Genomic DNA, 15,214 nt, shown 5'->3' with positions numbered 1-15,214 from the left:
CAGTTGAAATGGACCGTTGCAACAGTTCAGCTCAAGGATGGGTCGAGTCACACTTTGGGGGGCACGAATTTTGTGGAAAACTTCTATTTTGACTTCTAGTCCACTGCATAGTTATGAGTCAAACTAAAATAATGTACTAGTTCATAGTTAAAAAGTTAGCAAGTTATCCAACCTTCATACCGTATACTCCTAATGGCAAAATGTTGTGCCACAAGAAAGTCAAAACTCTCTTTCATGGGAGCAAGGATTATCAGTAAAAGTAGGATATGACATGGATTTTGAGATAATATATATAGTCCTATATATTTTTTTATATATATATTTTATTTGTTGTTCCTTGAACATTGGGGGGGAGGTGTCCCCCCATTTCCCTGGTAATTTCGCCCCTGGTTCAGCAACAGATCCAAAAGCGGCCCTCGTCCGGGATGACATCATCACATGATCACATGTATTCGGTTTGTTTTGTTTATACAAACATTGTTGCAATACATTATTTCTAGCAACTTAAAAGCACAACTAACAACAGATTTTGATTTGGCCTTTGAACGGTCACGGACTCTAAAGTTCCGTATAAAATGACGTCACTCAAAAGCTGCACTCGAACTGGCCCTGCCGACGTGGCTGAGCGGAAGGAGCGAGCGGATCTGTCAGTGAAACGGGTGAGGTGCACTATGATTTTCATACGAGCAAAGCTGCTTTCAGCATGCATACGTAAATAGCTAGAATGGCACTATGAATCATTACGTTGTTTGGGTAATCCTGTATTAGGTTTGTTAACGCAATTTCGGGATATTTAGTTGACAATTGTGAAGATGGATAACGCCAGCCTGTTTCAGACTGATAACTGGTTTCGCGTAACTGAGTTTGTTGCCAAACAACTCGCTTCATTGAAGGGGATTCATAGTCTCTAGATTAGATATTGCATATTGTCTACTTGTTTACTCAACCACTTTATACCTTGAATATCTTTGCGTGTCTCTAAAACATGATTAAAGTTGGTGTCAAGTGAGTGCGTGGTTGTGACATTGTCATTTTGTGGAGGGGAACAATGAAAACAGAGATGTTGGTTGTTTTGCAGTAGGCCTGATCACCAGAAATCTGTTCCTCTGCAAAAAAAAAAAGAGGCTAAAGATGTTGTGTACCTCGTTCTGTGATGGTGTTGAATTCAGTGTGTGTGAATAGGGAAAATGTAATTCAGGGTGTAGCCAGACTTTATAACTACCCTTAGGGTCTAGACTTTAGATCATAAATAGGTTCAGTAAATTGACAAATTTACTTCTCTCTTCCTTCATATTCAGAAGGTTTTTATTGTATATGGCCTACTAATTGAGAATTGATTTCAACATGTTTGAAATGTTTTGAGTAGTCTGACTCCCGGACCCTCCTCCTCTGCCTCCCCCAGATCAGCATGTCTACCCTTAAGGACACCAACTGCCCCGTGGACACCCCCCCAGTCCTCACTGAGCCAGACCCGAGCACCCCCCTGCTCCCCACACCTCTCGTCCAGTCCTCGTTGGTCCCTGAGAGCCCAGAAGGCCCTGCTCCCCTGCCCCCCACACCTCTCCTCCAGTCCTCATTGGTACCTGGTTTAGAGGGCACTGGTTGTAACGAGGCATCAGCCAAAGAGGACATCATCAGGGACAACAGCCATGGGGTTGCAGCTGAGCAACCAGAGCACAGTGTTGAAGGTCAGGTGACTGAGTGTGACCAATCGGTGAATCTGGAACCGGATGCTGTGGCCCCTGAAGAGGAAGCAGGGGTAGGGTTGCCTGTCGTCCAGGTAATATATTTTTTACATATATAAAATTACATAACAGCTATGCACATATATTGCAGCCTGTCCAGACAGCTGTGTTGGTGTTGATAAGATACAAATGCTGACTGATGTGTAGGTCCTAGCACTTCAGAAGACAAAAATATCTAACTATTGGCTATCACTACAAGCTTTTAATACAAGCTTCCAGTATGAGTTACTAGTTCAAGTGACTGGTACATGTATAGCCAACTAGTACAGGTTACTTTACAGAGTTAGTTTGCTTGCGTGTAAACATTTCAGAAGCTTAGTATTTCCAGATAAAGCCATTTGAAGCTATGTCAGCCTTTATAGCCTTTAGTTGACTTAGGGGGGCAGAGAGCAGGAAGACAAAAGCAGCTAGCTTCATAAGCATAGCAGTGGTAAGAGAAGCCATATGATATGAAGACCAAGCCAAGTGATCCGGGGACTGTTCCATAAAGAAAGTTTACAGAATGAGAGGATTATGTCTGGGAAAGTAACTGACATAAACCTGGCTTACTCGGTAAACTCACTTTATGGAACAGGCCCCAAGTGTAGATAATACCCCTATTCTATCTACTAACCTTAATCCCATTCTGAAACAACAAAACTGTATATAGGGCTCCATTTGCTTCAGAGCAGTGTCTGAAGTTGATAAGTCACAACACCAGGCACATAATGTTTTTGTTTAATGATCCAGTGGCAATAAACAGGACTAAATGTATTAACCAAAAAAAATCCTGCAACAAGAACAAAGTAAACAAACACGTATATAATACACTCAACCTTTGCAATGGTCGAAACAACAAACTTGAACTGCAACAAAACTAGTCCCACAATGAGAAAATCCTCTTCCTGCTCCGTTCAGCTGAGCATGGTCAGCCAGTGGCATCTGTTCCAAAGTGCCTGTTGACCTTAGCCAGGGTGATGGCAAGGGTTAGGCTGATGAGGAAGAACTGCTTTTGCTCCTCCAGCCAGACCAGCTTCATCTTCACCTTTCCCTCCAGCTCCTGATACCGTATCAGGAAGTGATCGCCCTTGTAGTGTCTGGACATCCGCTTTCCACAGGATAGCACCATTGAGACCGGAGTGCTGACACACCAGATGGGGTTTTGGGACTCGTCCAGTAGTGTCAGGCTCATTATACAGCAGTTCTACAGGGACACAAAGACAGGACACAATTATCATCCTGTACTTTTCCATGTTAAAAGGCCTACTAGATATAAGATCTTCATTACTAGATTTTTTGGACTTGACAAACTGTGGCAAGGTTATGACATAACGTAGCAAATATTATAATTCGTCACCCTCTTATCACAGCCGACATTTTAGGGAAGGGTAATTAAATTAAACCCTGTTAGTAAAAATAAGTGTATTGGAACATGTTTAGGGCCATGGTTGATTTTGGTCCTGGATTGGTTGAGACCCTGGATAGCTTACCTCCACACTCCCCTGCAGGGCTCCCCATCTCCAGGGCAGCATGATCTTGCCAGACAGAGGGGTGTGCTGGGAAAACTCATTCTTCCTGATGGCGGTCAGATAAATGTACCTTCCATGAATCTGACCTGGTAAATAAAAACAGACAATATTGTCCAGACAAGTTACCATACATCACGACACCAGTTCTAAGTGAAAGGGCCTAAACAATATACAGTCCCGTTATAGAACAGGATCATCTCAGGTCTCTATCCACGTTTCAGTATTTAATCTCGGCGTCAAAACAATAATTCTTTCTCTGCCAGAAGCTCTGTGTAGCTTGTTTACCTTTCTCACAGGAGAGCTGAGGGAAGCATCCCAACATGATCTGTGTCACCGTGTTGTGGAGCACAATGTGTAGCCTGTAACTATGGAGATCATAGCTGGGGTCCTCGTCACTGAAGTGTGGCATAGCGTACGAGCTGGAGGCAGGGACCAAGAATGACTCATAATTAATTGAACCTAGCTAAATCCACCAACCCCACCCTCCAGCATAGAACGGTGTCTGGAGACAGGGACCAATGGTCACAGAAAGAACAGTTGAATCAGGTAAAGAATAACTAATGATTTGAAAAACAAGTGTTAAAGTGTACCAAAAGGGAGAGCTCAGGAGACTCCTCTCCACCAACCGGTGAAAGTGGAAGTTGGCGATGACAAAGGCAATGGTGGAATTACCCTGCACAGATAAACAGAGACAGTTTAAATGGCTTTCTCTGTTAATTAAAATGATTACTGAATGAATCAATAAATGTAAATATAACTTCTCAGGCAAGGCCATTACCCTCCATGTCCCTACGAGGAGGCCAGGGGGAAGAAACACCAGGTTTACAAGCTTGTCAGAGCCAATAATCTGCTTACTCCCAGAGATGGTCTCTCTGTCCAACCTGACCATTAGGGAGCGCCAGCCATGCCTGGTAGAGAATGTTGGGTTAGAGTTAAAGCATGCTGAGTTAGAGTTGAACAATCTTGGGTAACATGGGTAATGTAAGCTCTGATACAGACAGACAGAGACCGACAGAGACATACACATGGGACTTCTTGACTCCGTGGAGCTGCAGACTAGTCTGACAGAAGGAGGGCCAGTGCTCTCCACTCCAACACACCGTCAAGGACGAGTTGGAGAAGTAGACATGGATGGGCTCAAAGGTGCCCCGCCACCCTGACACGTCATCACACAGGGTCAAATCCCAGGTCACATGCAGGTTCCTGGTAGAGAAGAGCAAAGCTAAGAATGGGCCTTCCTCATGTGTTTGTTTACACTGGCAGAACAATTCAATCCAAAAGAAATGACCCATTTGATATGTCTACAAAAACGAACATTTTGCACCCTTCAAATATTTCTGGAGCATCCCAGTTGACCTGAACAGACAGGAATATAACTGACCTGAGGACTCGCTCTGTCTGGCTGGGCAGCCCAGTGAAGGGGTTGATGTCTTTGAGATCTCGCTTCCACCTGGTCTCTTTGCATATGGCCATGGTTCTGAGGTACAGTCTCCTCCAAAAACCGTTGGACCGCTCCTGGACCTTCACAAGACTCCGCTTCTCTATAATCTTGGGTCTCCACCTCTTACTGCTCCCATACTTTGACAGGTACATCTGGTGCCACATATCACTGCCGAGTCAGGGGGACAGGTGAGAGATTCATGTTTCTGGATGCAGGTGGACAGGGAGGATGGAGGTGGATAGAGGGAGGATGGAGGTGGATAGAGGGAGGATGGAGGTGGATAGAGGGAGGATGGAGGTGGACAGAGGGAGGATGGAGGTGGATAGAGGGAGGATGGAGGTGGACAGAGGGAGGATGGAGGTGGACAGAGGGAGGATGGAGGTGGACAGAGGGAGGATGGAGGTGGGGACAGGGAGGATGGAGGTGGACAGAGGGAGGATGGAGGTGGACAGAGGGAGGATGGAGGTGGACAGAGGGAGGATGGAGGTGGACAGAGGGAGGATGGAGGTGGACAGAGGGAGGATGGAGGTGGACAGAGGGAGGATGGAGGTGGGGACAGGGAGGATGGAGGTGGATAGAGGGAGGATGGAGGTGGACAGAGGGAGGATGGAGGTGGACAGAGGGAGGATGGAGGTGGACAGAGGGAGGATGGAGGTGGATAGAGGGAGGATGGAGGTGGATAGAGGGAGGATGGGGGTGGGGACAGGGAGGATGGAGGTGGATAGAGGGAGGATGGAGGTGGATAGAGGGAGGATGGAGGTGGATAGAGGGAGGATGGGGGTGGGGACAGGGAGGATGGAGGTGGATAGAGGGAGGATGGGGACAGGGACAGGGAGGATGGAGGTGGATAGAGGGAGGATGGGGACAGGGAGAGGGTTTTGAGGATGGGTCCAGTGCTTCTCTTACTTGTTGTTGGCCAGCTGGTTGAACAGCTTGCTGACATGCTCAATGCACAGCAGAGAGTAGTCATCCAGGTACGACAAGATCTTTTGTAGAATCTCAGGTGGCATCCTAAATGATAAAGGCAGTTAGATGATGATTAAAACAATAAAATGCTCAATTTCCGTCCGATGCAGGTAGAGCACACAACCTCTCCAGTGAAATCTATGATGAAATGAAATTTGACAAGGCCCAATAAAGTGACTTGAAAGTGAAATAACTAGGCCTATGCATTTAAACTAAAGCACCAGATTGGGTTTTGTAATAATTAAAGTCAGTATGACTGTGACAATACAATACCCTACCTCAGAAAGTGGTTTTGAGTGCATGTCTTTGGAGTTGGTTTGACCGCACAAGTGTCCGGGACAATCGATGATTTACGTGCTTCTGGGATCTTGTGTGAAAACATCGTTGTCTTGACTGTCTTTGAACCCCTGCATCAACAGGAAAAAACATTTTGAAAGCAGAACAATTTAACTTGATGAATGTCAAATTCAGACTAGAATAGCCTATACAATATACACTGAGGCTACAGCAAACGTGTACACTTGATTAATGACCCTTTCGAAGAACGTCCTCTATTGTGCTTGACTCTTGAACCTCTATCCTGAATAGGCGGTTCGTTCTTCTTCAAACTTGCTGTAAAACTACGGAAAAATTGCCCACATCCTGTAGCCATGGTTATAGACACATCTGCAGACTGTTCTGTAGGCTAGCTAAAGTAACAAAAAGCGGCAAAAAGTGGCAAATAGCCTAGCCTTCATTTAATAAATAAATGTGATAAGCAGTTCACTGCACAGTGCCTAATTACATTGTTTTACCAACACGTGAGTGTTGTTGGGTTAAATCACTTGCTGAGATCGTTTGCTCCCAGATATTCTTTTCAAACGCTCAATTGGTAGGCTAATGTAGTTAACTGGTTGCACAAGTAGCCTATAATAGCCTGGTTCTGCCTGCACATTTAGCCGTTTGAGTTGAGCTAAGTGTGTTGCGACGTGCTACGTGTAACCTCTGCAGGCCAATTATGAAAATTAGGTCCAGGATTGCCAGGTCTGTGTGACTAAACCAGCCCAATGGCCAATCAAAGCCAGCCCAAAACCAGCCCAATGGCCAATAAAACCAGCACAAAAACCAGCCCAATATCAGAGCTCAAAATATGCCCCTGCCAAACCATATACACTGCTTTTAAAGTCCAACAGCATTGCTATCATTGTCAAATGTATTGTAATATCTACAAAGTAACACCAAATGTTTAGTATGCCAGCATTAAAAGCAGTTTTCAGGAGGTTTTCTCAGGAGACTGAGAGCATTAGGCACGTGTGCACATGCACAGTGCGTGTGTATGTGGGCGTGTCCCATGTCCATGTGTGTATGTGCTGATCTGGAGTCAGTTTGGTAGGATTTGGGTATAAATAAATGATTTCATTTAAAATATTGATTTTTATTTATAGATATTCATGTAATTTGCATGCAAAATAGGTCTATCCAAACCAGCGGACAAACAATTCAAACCGCGGCAACACTTCAAAAGTAACCCAATTCCGCTGGAAAACTGCGGACCTGGCAACACTGATTAGGTCTGCTGTCTGCGTTTCTGACACGCACACTTGTGAGCCTGCGTTAATAAACAGATGTCAACTATGAAAGCCCATGGAGGCCTATAGTTAACCTTTGTCTTTTCTTCAGATTTTCCTAGGTTTTTGCCACTGGGTTTGTAAACTGCTGTAACGTAGGCTACTGCAGGTTGATTACAAGTTTGTGATTGTGCTCTAGGAGACTATTTGTGTATTTACATTTATTCATTTAGCAGACAGTATTTGTAGATTTGTGTCTTCTCAGCCTAATGCATCAAAGGAAAGCAAGAGACTAAAAGAAAATGAATGTTCTTAAAAGATGCATCCTTCACATGCTTTGCTACAAAATCTTGTGTGTTGGACCCTTTCCAGGACAAAGAGAAAGGTTGGGGTGGATGGGGCTCATGGGGGAAGTCACTGCTGACCAGTGCCTCCTCCACCATGGGTAGGTCCTCTCTTCTCTGTTCTCTCATTGGCATGTAAGTATGGGGGGTGGCTGTATTTACGTCTGTGTCTTTTAATGTGTGTGTGTGTAGGACAAGGCTTGACCTCAGTGAAGGAGAAAGCAGGAGGGGCTCTGCGACTCCACAGGACTTCAGTTGGTGAGGAAGCACGAGAGGAGGAGGGAGAGGAGAGGAAGGGGGGAGGAGAGGAGGAGAGCAAGGGGGGAGGAGGAGGAGAGAGTGGAGGAGGCTCTGCTTCATCGGCACTTTCTACTGAAGCACCAAGCAGAGGAGTTCTGTCCACCATCACCTATGCAGTGCAAAACACGGTGAGTGTAAATCCTCACTCCCTCCCTCACTGACTCACTCACTCCCTCAGAGCCGGACCATGGCATAAGCGAACTAAGCGGCTGCTTAGGCCCCCTGTGGCCACCAGAGGACCCCCAAGAGCACATGAAATTAAAGCTTAACTAGAGAGGATACAATTTCTGGGGAAATTGTAGGGTGTGCTTGCTTGCGTCGGTTGCACAGGGGTCTGTATATTTTATATAAAAATGCATCGGGCCTACTTATTATTTATAAAGATTACATAGATTTAAAAGCATCTTTTTTTTGCTGCTCATTTACAACTCAAAATACGAGTGAAGTGTCGAATGAAATATGATGTCTTCTCATTTCCCCTGCAAGAGGCAGCTGACAGGCTGAATCAAAACGAATACATTTGGCAGACCGGTGTAAAAATTGACCTAATCTCTATGACTTAAACGTCCTTTTAAGTTGTCCCTTCTCGTGATATTTTCAGGCATTTAGCCTACTCATATTGCATTCATTCATTAATAAAGAACCCCCTTTGAAGATTATTCTACGACAGTAGAATCGCGATTCAAACAGTACCATCTGCTAACTGAAAATATGCCCCCCAAAACGTAAATAAGCTTGACATTTATTTAGTGGAAAATCGCTCATTCATAAAAAGCTCACTGGTAGCGATCATTGTCAGTAACAACGCAAAATGCGATATAGCCCTGTGTGGAGAAGCTGCCCCGGTAAATTCTACTACTACAGTACAGTACTAGACTACTGCTGTGTTCGTCTTGGTAGCGATTGCGTTGGTTGAATTCGATTTAACGTTCCGTTGTACGGTTTAGGATGAAATTAATTATTTTCATGAACAGATTGACAAAGTTTAGGCTGTGGCAATGAAGTTCAGGTTAGTAGTAAGATTGTTTCAACTATTGAAAGACTTTTGAGTAAGGGGAGTGCCGAACATGTTCTGTCACCGTTTGACTTGAACAGCTGAGGAGTTTTTGTTAGCTACTCACACCAGTGTCTCGGGTAGGCTACAGCGTTGCAGTGAGCTACACTGGTTTGAAACCACAGGTAATGGTAATTTCACCAACAAATCGTTTTCTAATGTCAGAATAAATCATATAACGAAAATGTATATGTGAGGAATGTTTATTTTAACGATTGAAAACAGATACATCATAGACAACTGTAGTATGTGTTGCCCGGGAAACACAGGCTAATGTCATGATGCTAATACTTCAGTGAAATAGTAGACTACTGTTTCCGAAAGTAGATGTACTTCCTTAATAATATCAGCTTATATTGTACATTACACATCACAATTGTGTGTCATATCACAAAGTAAAATGAGTAAATAGTTATCACCCTGGCCTCTTTTCTTGTGGCGTTTCTGCAGCTGCCTTGCAGTAAAGCTATAGTTAGCCTAGCTATCCCCCAAGTTAACAGATGCAAAACGAATGTTCTGCCAAAGGTAGTCACGCGTGTTTTCGTGACATTATTGCAGACCGGTGTAAAAATTGACCTAATCTCTATGATTTAAACGTCATTTTAAGTTTTTCTCTTCTCATGATATTTTCAGGCATTTAGCCTACTCATATTGCGTTCATTCATGAATAAACAACCCCTTTGAAGATTATTCTACTACGTTACCCGGCAGTAGAAGATGGAATCGCGATTCAAACGGTACCATCTGCTAACTGAAAATATGCCCCCCAAAACGTAAATAAGCTTGACATTTATTTAGTGGAAAATTGCTCATTCATAAAAAGCTCACTGGTAGCGATCATTGTCAGTAACAACGCAAAATGCGATATAGCCCTGTGTGGAGAAGCTGCCCCGGTAAATTGTACTACTACGGTACAGTACTACACTACTGCTGTGTTCGTCTTGGTAGCGATTGCGTTGGTTGAATTGGATTTAACGTTCCGTTGTACGGTTTAGGCTGAAATTAATTATTTTCATGAACAGATTGACAACGTTTAGGCTGTGGCAATGAAGTTCAGGTTAGTAGTTAGATAGACTTTTGATTTAAGTAAGGGGAGTGCCGAACATTTTCTGTCGCCGTTTGACTTCCTAAACAGCTGTGTACTGTAGCTAGATGTTTTTGTAGTGTGTCTCGCGTAAGCTACAGCGTTGCAGTGAGCTACACTGGTTTGAAACCACAGGTAATGGTAATTTCACCAACAAATCGTTTTCTAATGTCAGAATAAATCCTACAACGAAAATGTATATGTGAGGAATGTTTATTTTAACGATTGAAAACAGATAACGCTACATCATAGACCACTGTAGTATGTGTTGCCCGGGAAACACAGGCTAATGTCATGATGCTAATACTTCAGTGAAATAGTAGACTACTGTTTCCGAAAGTAGATGTACTTCCTTAATAATATCAGCTTATATTGTACATTACACATCACAATTGTGTGTCATATCACAAAGTAAAATGAGTAAATAGTTATCACCCTGGCCTCTTTTCTTGTGGCGTTTCTGCAGCTGCCTTGCAGTAAAGCTATAGTTAGCCTAGCTATCCCCCAAGTTAACAGATGCTAAACGAATGTTCTGGCAAAGGTAGTCACGCGTGTTTTCGTGACGTTAGTGACGCAGTGACGTTAGTAACGTCAGTGACTGTGGCTAGCAAATTAGCCACCGTTAGCTTCACTTTTCGCCACAAAAACTTAATTTAAGCTTAAACCATGCAACGGAACGTAAATTCCAATAGAAACAACTCAATCGCTACCAAGACGAAACTTTTGACACCTACGTTGTCTATGTAGGCCAAGTATTTACTGAGTTTTAGGGGGGCAAAAAGAAATAAAAATAAAAATAATAATAATAATAATATATATGTGAGAGAACAAAGGTTGTGCTCTCGCCGAAGGCTTGAGCACACCCAATTACATTTTTATATATATACAGCGTCACCGAGGGGCCCCCAAATCAATTCTGCTTAAGGCACCATAAAGGCTTGGGCCAGCCCTGCACTCCCTCACTCACTCACTCACTCACCCCCTCACTCACTCACTCACTCTCTCTCCCCTCGATTCTCTCCCTCTTTCTGCCACCCGTACCTCTCCTCCCCACTCCCTTCTCTCTGCCTCACCTCTATATTCCCTCTCCCCCACCCACACCTCTCTTCCTCTCACTCTGCCCTCTCCTTTCCCTGTCTTTCCTCCTCTCAGGGGAGGTCAGTGATTAGTGGGGGTCTGGATGCCTTGGAGTTCATAGGAAAAAAGACCATGATAGTTCTGGCAGAGAGTGACCCTGGATTCAGGAACACCAAGATCTTGATGCAGAGGACTGTGTCCCTCAGCCAGGTACCTACACACACACACACACATACACACACACACAGACACATATTCAACATAAGTGCACTGTAATGTTTATAAGACTGACTGCTTCATACAACATCACATCTTGACAGGCTTCTGGTTGTTCACTCTGTGGTTGTGATTGGTCAGATGCTGAAGGAAGCCAAAGATAAGGAGAGGGCACGGCTTAGCAGTCAGCCAATCAACGAGCCCACAGCCCACTACGGAATCCTGTTTGATGACTACCAGGGCCTATCACACCTTGAGGCCCTTGAAATTCTGTCCAATGAGAGTGAGGCACAGGTACATCATGCAGACACATACACGCACACACACACGCGCACATTCACAGACACACACACATGTATTCATTTTTCCTCTGTGCAGGTGCAGGCGTTTCTCTCTTCCTTGAACGTGGAGGAGCAGGAGGAGGTGAAGAAGGAGCTGATTACCATCAAGGACATCTTCATCAGCCGAGAGGAAGAGGAGGATGTGGAAGAGAAAGAGGAGAAGGAGATGGAGAGGAGGGATGGAGAGACAAAAGACAACGGTGATCTAAGTTCACAGATGTGTGTCGAAGTGAACTTCTGGTCTGGAATCCGTTTAAAGCGATAGCAGTGATGTCCCAACGTCAGCCATAATGACAGTTGGGCATTATCCTTTCAGTTAGCCCTTCATAATCACCAGATAGGGATGTGAGGTCTCCAAGAAATACCAAGAATATCTGGTATCGAGATGTATCGAGAGATAGTGTCCCTAACCCTAACCCTGAGTGATGCTAACCCTAACTCTGAGTGATGCTAACCCTAACCCTGAGTGATGCTAACCCTAACTCTGAGTGATGCTAACCCTAACCCTGAGTGATGCTAACCCTAACTCTGAGTGATTGTAACCCTAACTCTGAGTGATGCTAACCCTAACTCTGAGTGATTGTAACCCTAACTCTGAGTGATATTAATGGTGTTCTGATTTCAAGAAAGCACTAATGTATGCACTGAGTTAATTGTGTGTGGGTGTGTTTGTGTGTGTGTGTACATGGTTGTGTCTCAGCTGCTGATGGGGAGGAGTTTGTGAGCATTCTAACAGAGCTTCTGTTTGAGCTTCACGTCGCTGCCACCCCTGACAAACTCAACAAGGTGACCACACCACACAGACCTCAGGAAACCTGCACACCCCTAGAGCAACACACCTGATTCAAATGAATGGGTCGTTATCAAGCTCTGTGGAAACCTGATAACGACCATTCATTTGAATCAGGTGTGCTGGATCAGGGAAACATCTAAAACAAACAGGACATCGGTGCCTGAGGACCAGGATTGAACACCCCTGCCTTAGAGGCTATAGTACTGACTGACCATATGATATGTCACAATGTCACTATCAGTGAATGCATCTGTAAAACCTGCTCATGATATGCATACCTAGGCTCGAATGAGAGCACGTGATTGGCTTAGAGAGGTGGAAGTGGCAGTATCCATGGAGACCATCAGCAACTCCTCCACGGAGGAGATCAAAGGAAGAGAAAACACAGAGGGGGAGAAGGAGGAGGAGATCAAAGAGAACAAGACCATATCTGTAGAGGTAAGGATAGCTTGTGTCTGCGTGGATGTATGCATGTGTTTGCGTGTGTGTGTGTATGGGTTTGAGCGTGCATGTAGTATGTGTGTATTTATTCCGTTCTCCCATGCCCCCAGGCCGTGTACCTGTCGTCAGTTGGTAGTCTGGCTGAGGTGACTGCCCGCAGTATCGAGCAGCTCCACAAGGTGGCAGAGTTGATCCTCCATGGCCAGGATCTGGAGAAGTCAGCCAAGGAGCAGGCACACATTCTTACCAGGTAGGGGGTGTGTTTGTGTATTTGTTTGTAACCATACCATGTATGAATTCATAATTGTAAGTGTATGTGATTCCTGTTACAGATTGACTTGTGCCATGTGTAGGGAGGTGACCTGTCTCGCCAAGATGTTTTCTGGCATATTGCTTACTGTGGGGGTAAGTGTGTGATTGTGTAGCGTTGTCTGAGTGAAGCTGCGTGTGTGTAGCTGTGTTTTCTACCTTATGTATTTCATTCTCATTGGTTCTCTTTCTCTCTTGGTTTTTCTTGCTTTCTCTCGCCCTTTCTCTATCACTTCCTTAGGGTCAAAAGAAGGCTGAGGAGTTGAGTCCATTGGTAGACAATGTGATGCTTGAGGTAAGAGAGTTATTCACACGCACACCCATGCAGTGATGATAATGATGATGAGGATGATGATGATGGTTGTGTTCTCCTGGCCAGGGTTCTAACAGCACCACCTACATCCTAAACGCCTTCCAGTTGCTGCTGCCAGTTCTCCAGGTGTCCCACCTCCAGACCCAGATCTCTAGAACCAAGTAGCACACAGGCATCCACAACATGGAACCCTGCGTAAAGCCACAACACTAACGCTGCCTTAACACTCACTCACTCACACACAGACCATACATTACCACAGACATACACACACTATACCTCACCACACAAACACTGCTTACTGCTGAAGTGCGATTAGCACATGCTTCTCTTGGTGTACAGAAACATATATAGAGCAGATTAATTATATATTGTAGAAGTATAGTGGGAGAAGAGAATTATATATTCTTGAAGATGGTAACCCAGACTGATCATCTGTAAAATCAATACTGGGTAATAGTAGGGTTAATTAATGCCAGTGCTAAAATTCACATTTTAATTATTAATCAGACCAAATTATTTTCTTTAATTTGTTTGTTTATATTAGCTACTTGAAACTAAAAGTGTAGTTTGCAGCGCAATAATGATGACAGTCAGACCAGCTGTAAACACACAGATGAATGTCTCTGCATATGATTGGCTGCACCAAACCAGGCCTCTGTGATTGGATACCTGTGTTCTGGGAGAACGTAGCTCTGACATGCAGGTCTCTGATTGGTTATCTGTGTACTGAAAGGAAGTGGCTCTGACACCATTTTTTGTTTCTCTCCTTTTTTCAGTCCAAATGTGTTTTACATGAGCACAATGTTTCTAGCATTGCATGTTTCTAATATTGTTTTCTAAACCATTCAATTGATTCTGAAATACCTTGCACCAAAGACAAAAATGTTTAGTTTGAACTATTAACTTAATCAGTCTTGGAAGCCAGTATAAGTCATTTATACCATTCCTCCTACTCTGAGGTTGAGGTAAACTGTGACAGAGACTGAATGATCGACAGATTACAATGTCAGAAAACCAAGACCTTTCTTTTAGACATGGAGATCTAATGCGATTAGCTAGGTGAGCGTAACATGGGGAATATTCCTCAGTAGGGAAAGAGTCATGTTGCTTCAGATCCTCACTTCTTCAGTCAACAGATCATCATTAAAGTTGACCCACCCTACCTGACCAAACAATGACTGTTAGATAGACATGAAGGTTTTTGGTTCAATACTGCACCTCTCTTTCTAACTTTCACACTGTCATTATCTTTATCTTTGTTTCTTTCTCCATCACTCTTTACCTCTCTTTCTAACTTTCACACTGTCATTATCTTTATCTTTGTTTCTTTCTCCATCACTCTTTACCTCTCTTTCTAACTTTCACACTGTCATTATCTTTATCTTTGTTTCTTTCTCCATCACTCTTTACCTCTCTTTCTAACTTTCACACTGTCATTATCTTTATCTTTGTTTCTTTCTCCATCACTCTTTACCTCTCTTTCTAACTTTCACACTGTCATTATCTTTATCTTTGTTTCTTTCTCCATCACTCTTTACCTCTCTTTCTAACTTTCACACTGTCATTATCTTTATCTTTGTTTCTTTCTCCATCACTCTTTACCTCTCTTTCTAACTTTCACACTGTCATTATCTTTATCTTTGTTTCTTTCTCTTTCAAGACACTCGGAAGTGTCCATATCCCTGTGGGAAGATGCCAAAAATAAAAGTTTGAACCCTAAACATGCCTGCTT

The 15,214-nt window shown here is 43.8% G+C and overlaps 2 protein-coding genes across 4 annotated transcripts; one reads left to right on the top strand and one right to left on the bottom strand.

Moving 5' to 3' along the window:
- Positions 1-575: 575 nt before the first annotated feature.
- Positions 576-15,203, top strand: fam114a1 (family with sequence similarity 114 member A1). 2 transcript variants are annotated; one of them, XM_067250783.1, is made up of 14 exons: positions 576-659; positions 1,403-1,780; positions 7,580-7,652; positions 7,744-7,979; positions 11,142-11,276; positions 11,424-11,576; positions 11,661-11,823; positions 12,324-12,409; positions 12,699-12,854; positions 12,968-13,107; positions 13,190-13,262; positions 13,408-13,461; positions 13,546-13,674; positions 15,143-15,203. In XM_067250783.1, exons 1-13 carry the CDS (start codon positions 576-578, stop codon positions 13,642-13,644), a joined length of 1,830 nt encoding a protein of 609 aa, XP_067106884.1. In that variant the 3' UTR covers positions 13,645-13,674; positions 15,143-15,203. The 2 variants fall into 2 exon arrangements, with proteins under 2 accessions (XP_067106884.1, XP_067106883.1); XM_067250782.1 differs by having other exon boundaries at positions 13,546-15,203.
- LOC136956792 (F-box only protein 15-like) lies at positions 2,346-6,593 on the bottom strand. Of its 2 annotated transcripts, none has more exons than XM_067250785.1 (10): positions 6,445-6,593; positions 5,939-6,067; positions 5,601-5,705; positions 4,635-4,862; positions 4,277-4,456; positions 4,032-4,161; positions 3,844-3,926; positions 3,539-3,672; positions 3,215-3,339; positions 2,346-2,928 (listed from the first exon to the last, which is right to left on the bottom strand). In XM_067250785.1, coding segments are annotated over exons 1-10 (1,392 nt in total). In that variant the 5' UTR covers positions 6,447-6,593; the 3' UTR covers positions 2,346-2,652. The 2 variants fall into 2 exon arrangements, with proteins under 2 accessions (XP_067106886.1, XP_067106885.1); XM_067250784.1 differs by lacking the exon at positions 6,445-6,593 and adding an exon at positions 6,194-6,417.
- Positions 15,204-15,214: the final 11 nt, after the last annotated feature.

Source organism: Osmerus mordax, chromosome 14, assembly GCF_038355195.1.
Source record: "Osmerus mordax isolate fOsmMor3 chromosome 14, fOsmMor3.pri, whole genome shotgun sequence".
Lineage (NCBI taxonomy): Eukaryota > Metazoa > Chordata > Actinopteri > Osmeriformes > Osmeridae > Osmerus > Osmerus mordax.
This window is presented reverse-complemented; position numbering and strand designations above follow the sequence as displayed.

Bases quoted from the DNA above. Each gene is read 5' to 3' on its own strand.
- fam114a1 (XM_067250783.1), top strand. From the start codon at position 576: ATGACGTCACTCAAAAGCTGCACTCGAACTGGCCCTGCCGACGTGGCT. The intron at 1,781-7,579 runs GTAATATATTTT...GACCCTTTCCAG, and splicing joins TAGGGTTGCCTGTCGTCCAG to GACAAAGAGAAAGGTTGGGG. The intron at 7,980-11,141 runs GTGAGTGTAAAT...TCCTCCTCTCAG, and splicing joins CCTATGCAGTGCAAAACACG to GGGAGGTCAGTGATTAGTGG.
- LOC136956792 (XM_067250784.1), bottom strand. From the start codon at position 6,312: ATGGCTACAGGATGTGGGCAATTTTTCCGTAGTTTTACAGCAAGTTTG. The intron at 5,706-5,938 runs GTAGGGTATTGT...TTTATCATTTAG, and splicing joins ACTCAAAACCACTTTCTGAG to GATGCCACCTGAGATTCTAC. The intron at 4,863-5,600 runs GTAAGAGAAGCA...CTGACTCGGCAG, and splicing joins AACCAGCTGGCCAACAACAA to TGATATGTGGCACCAGATGT.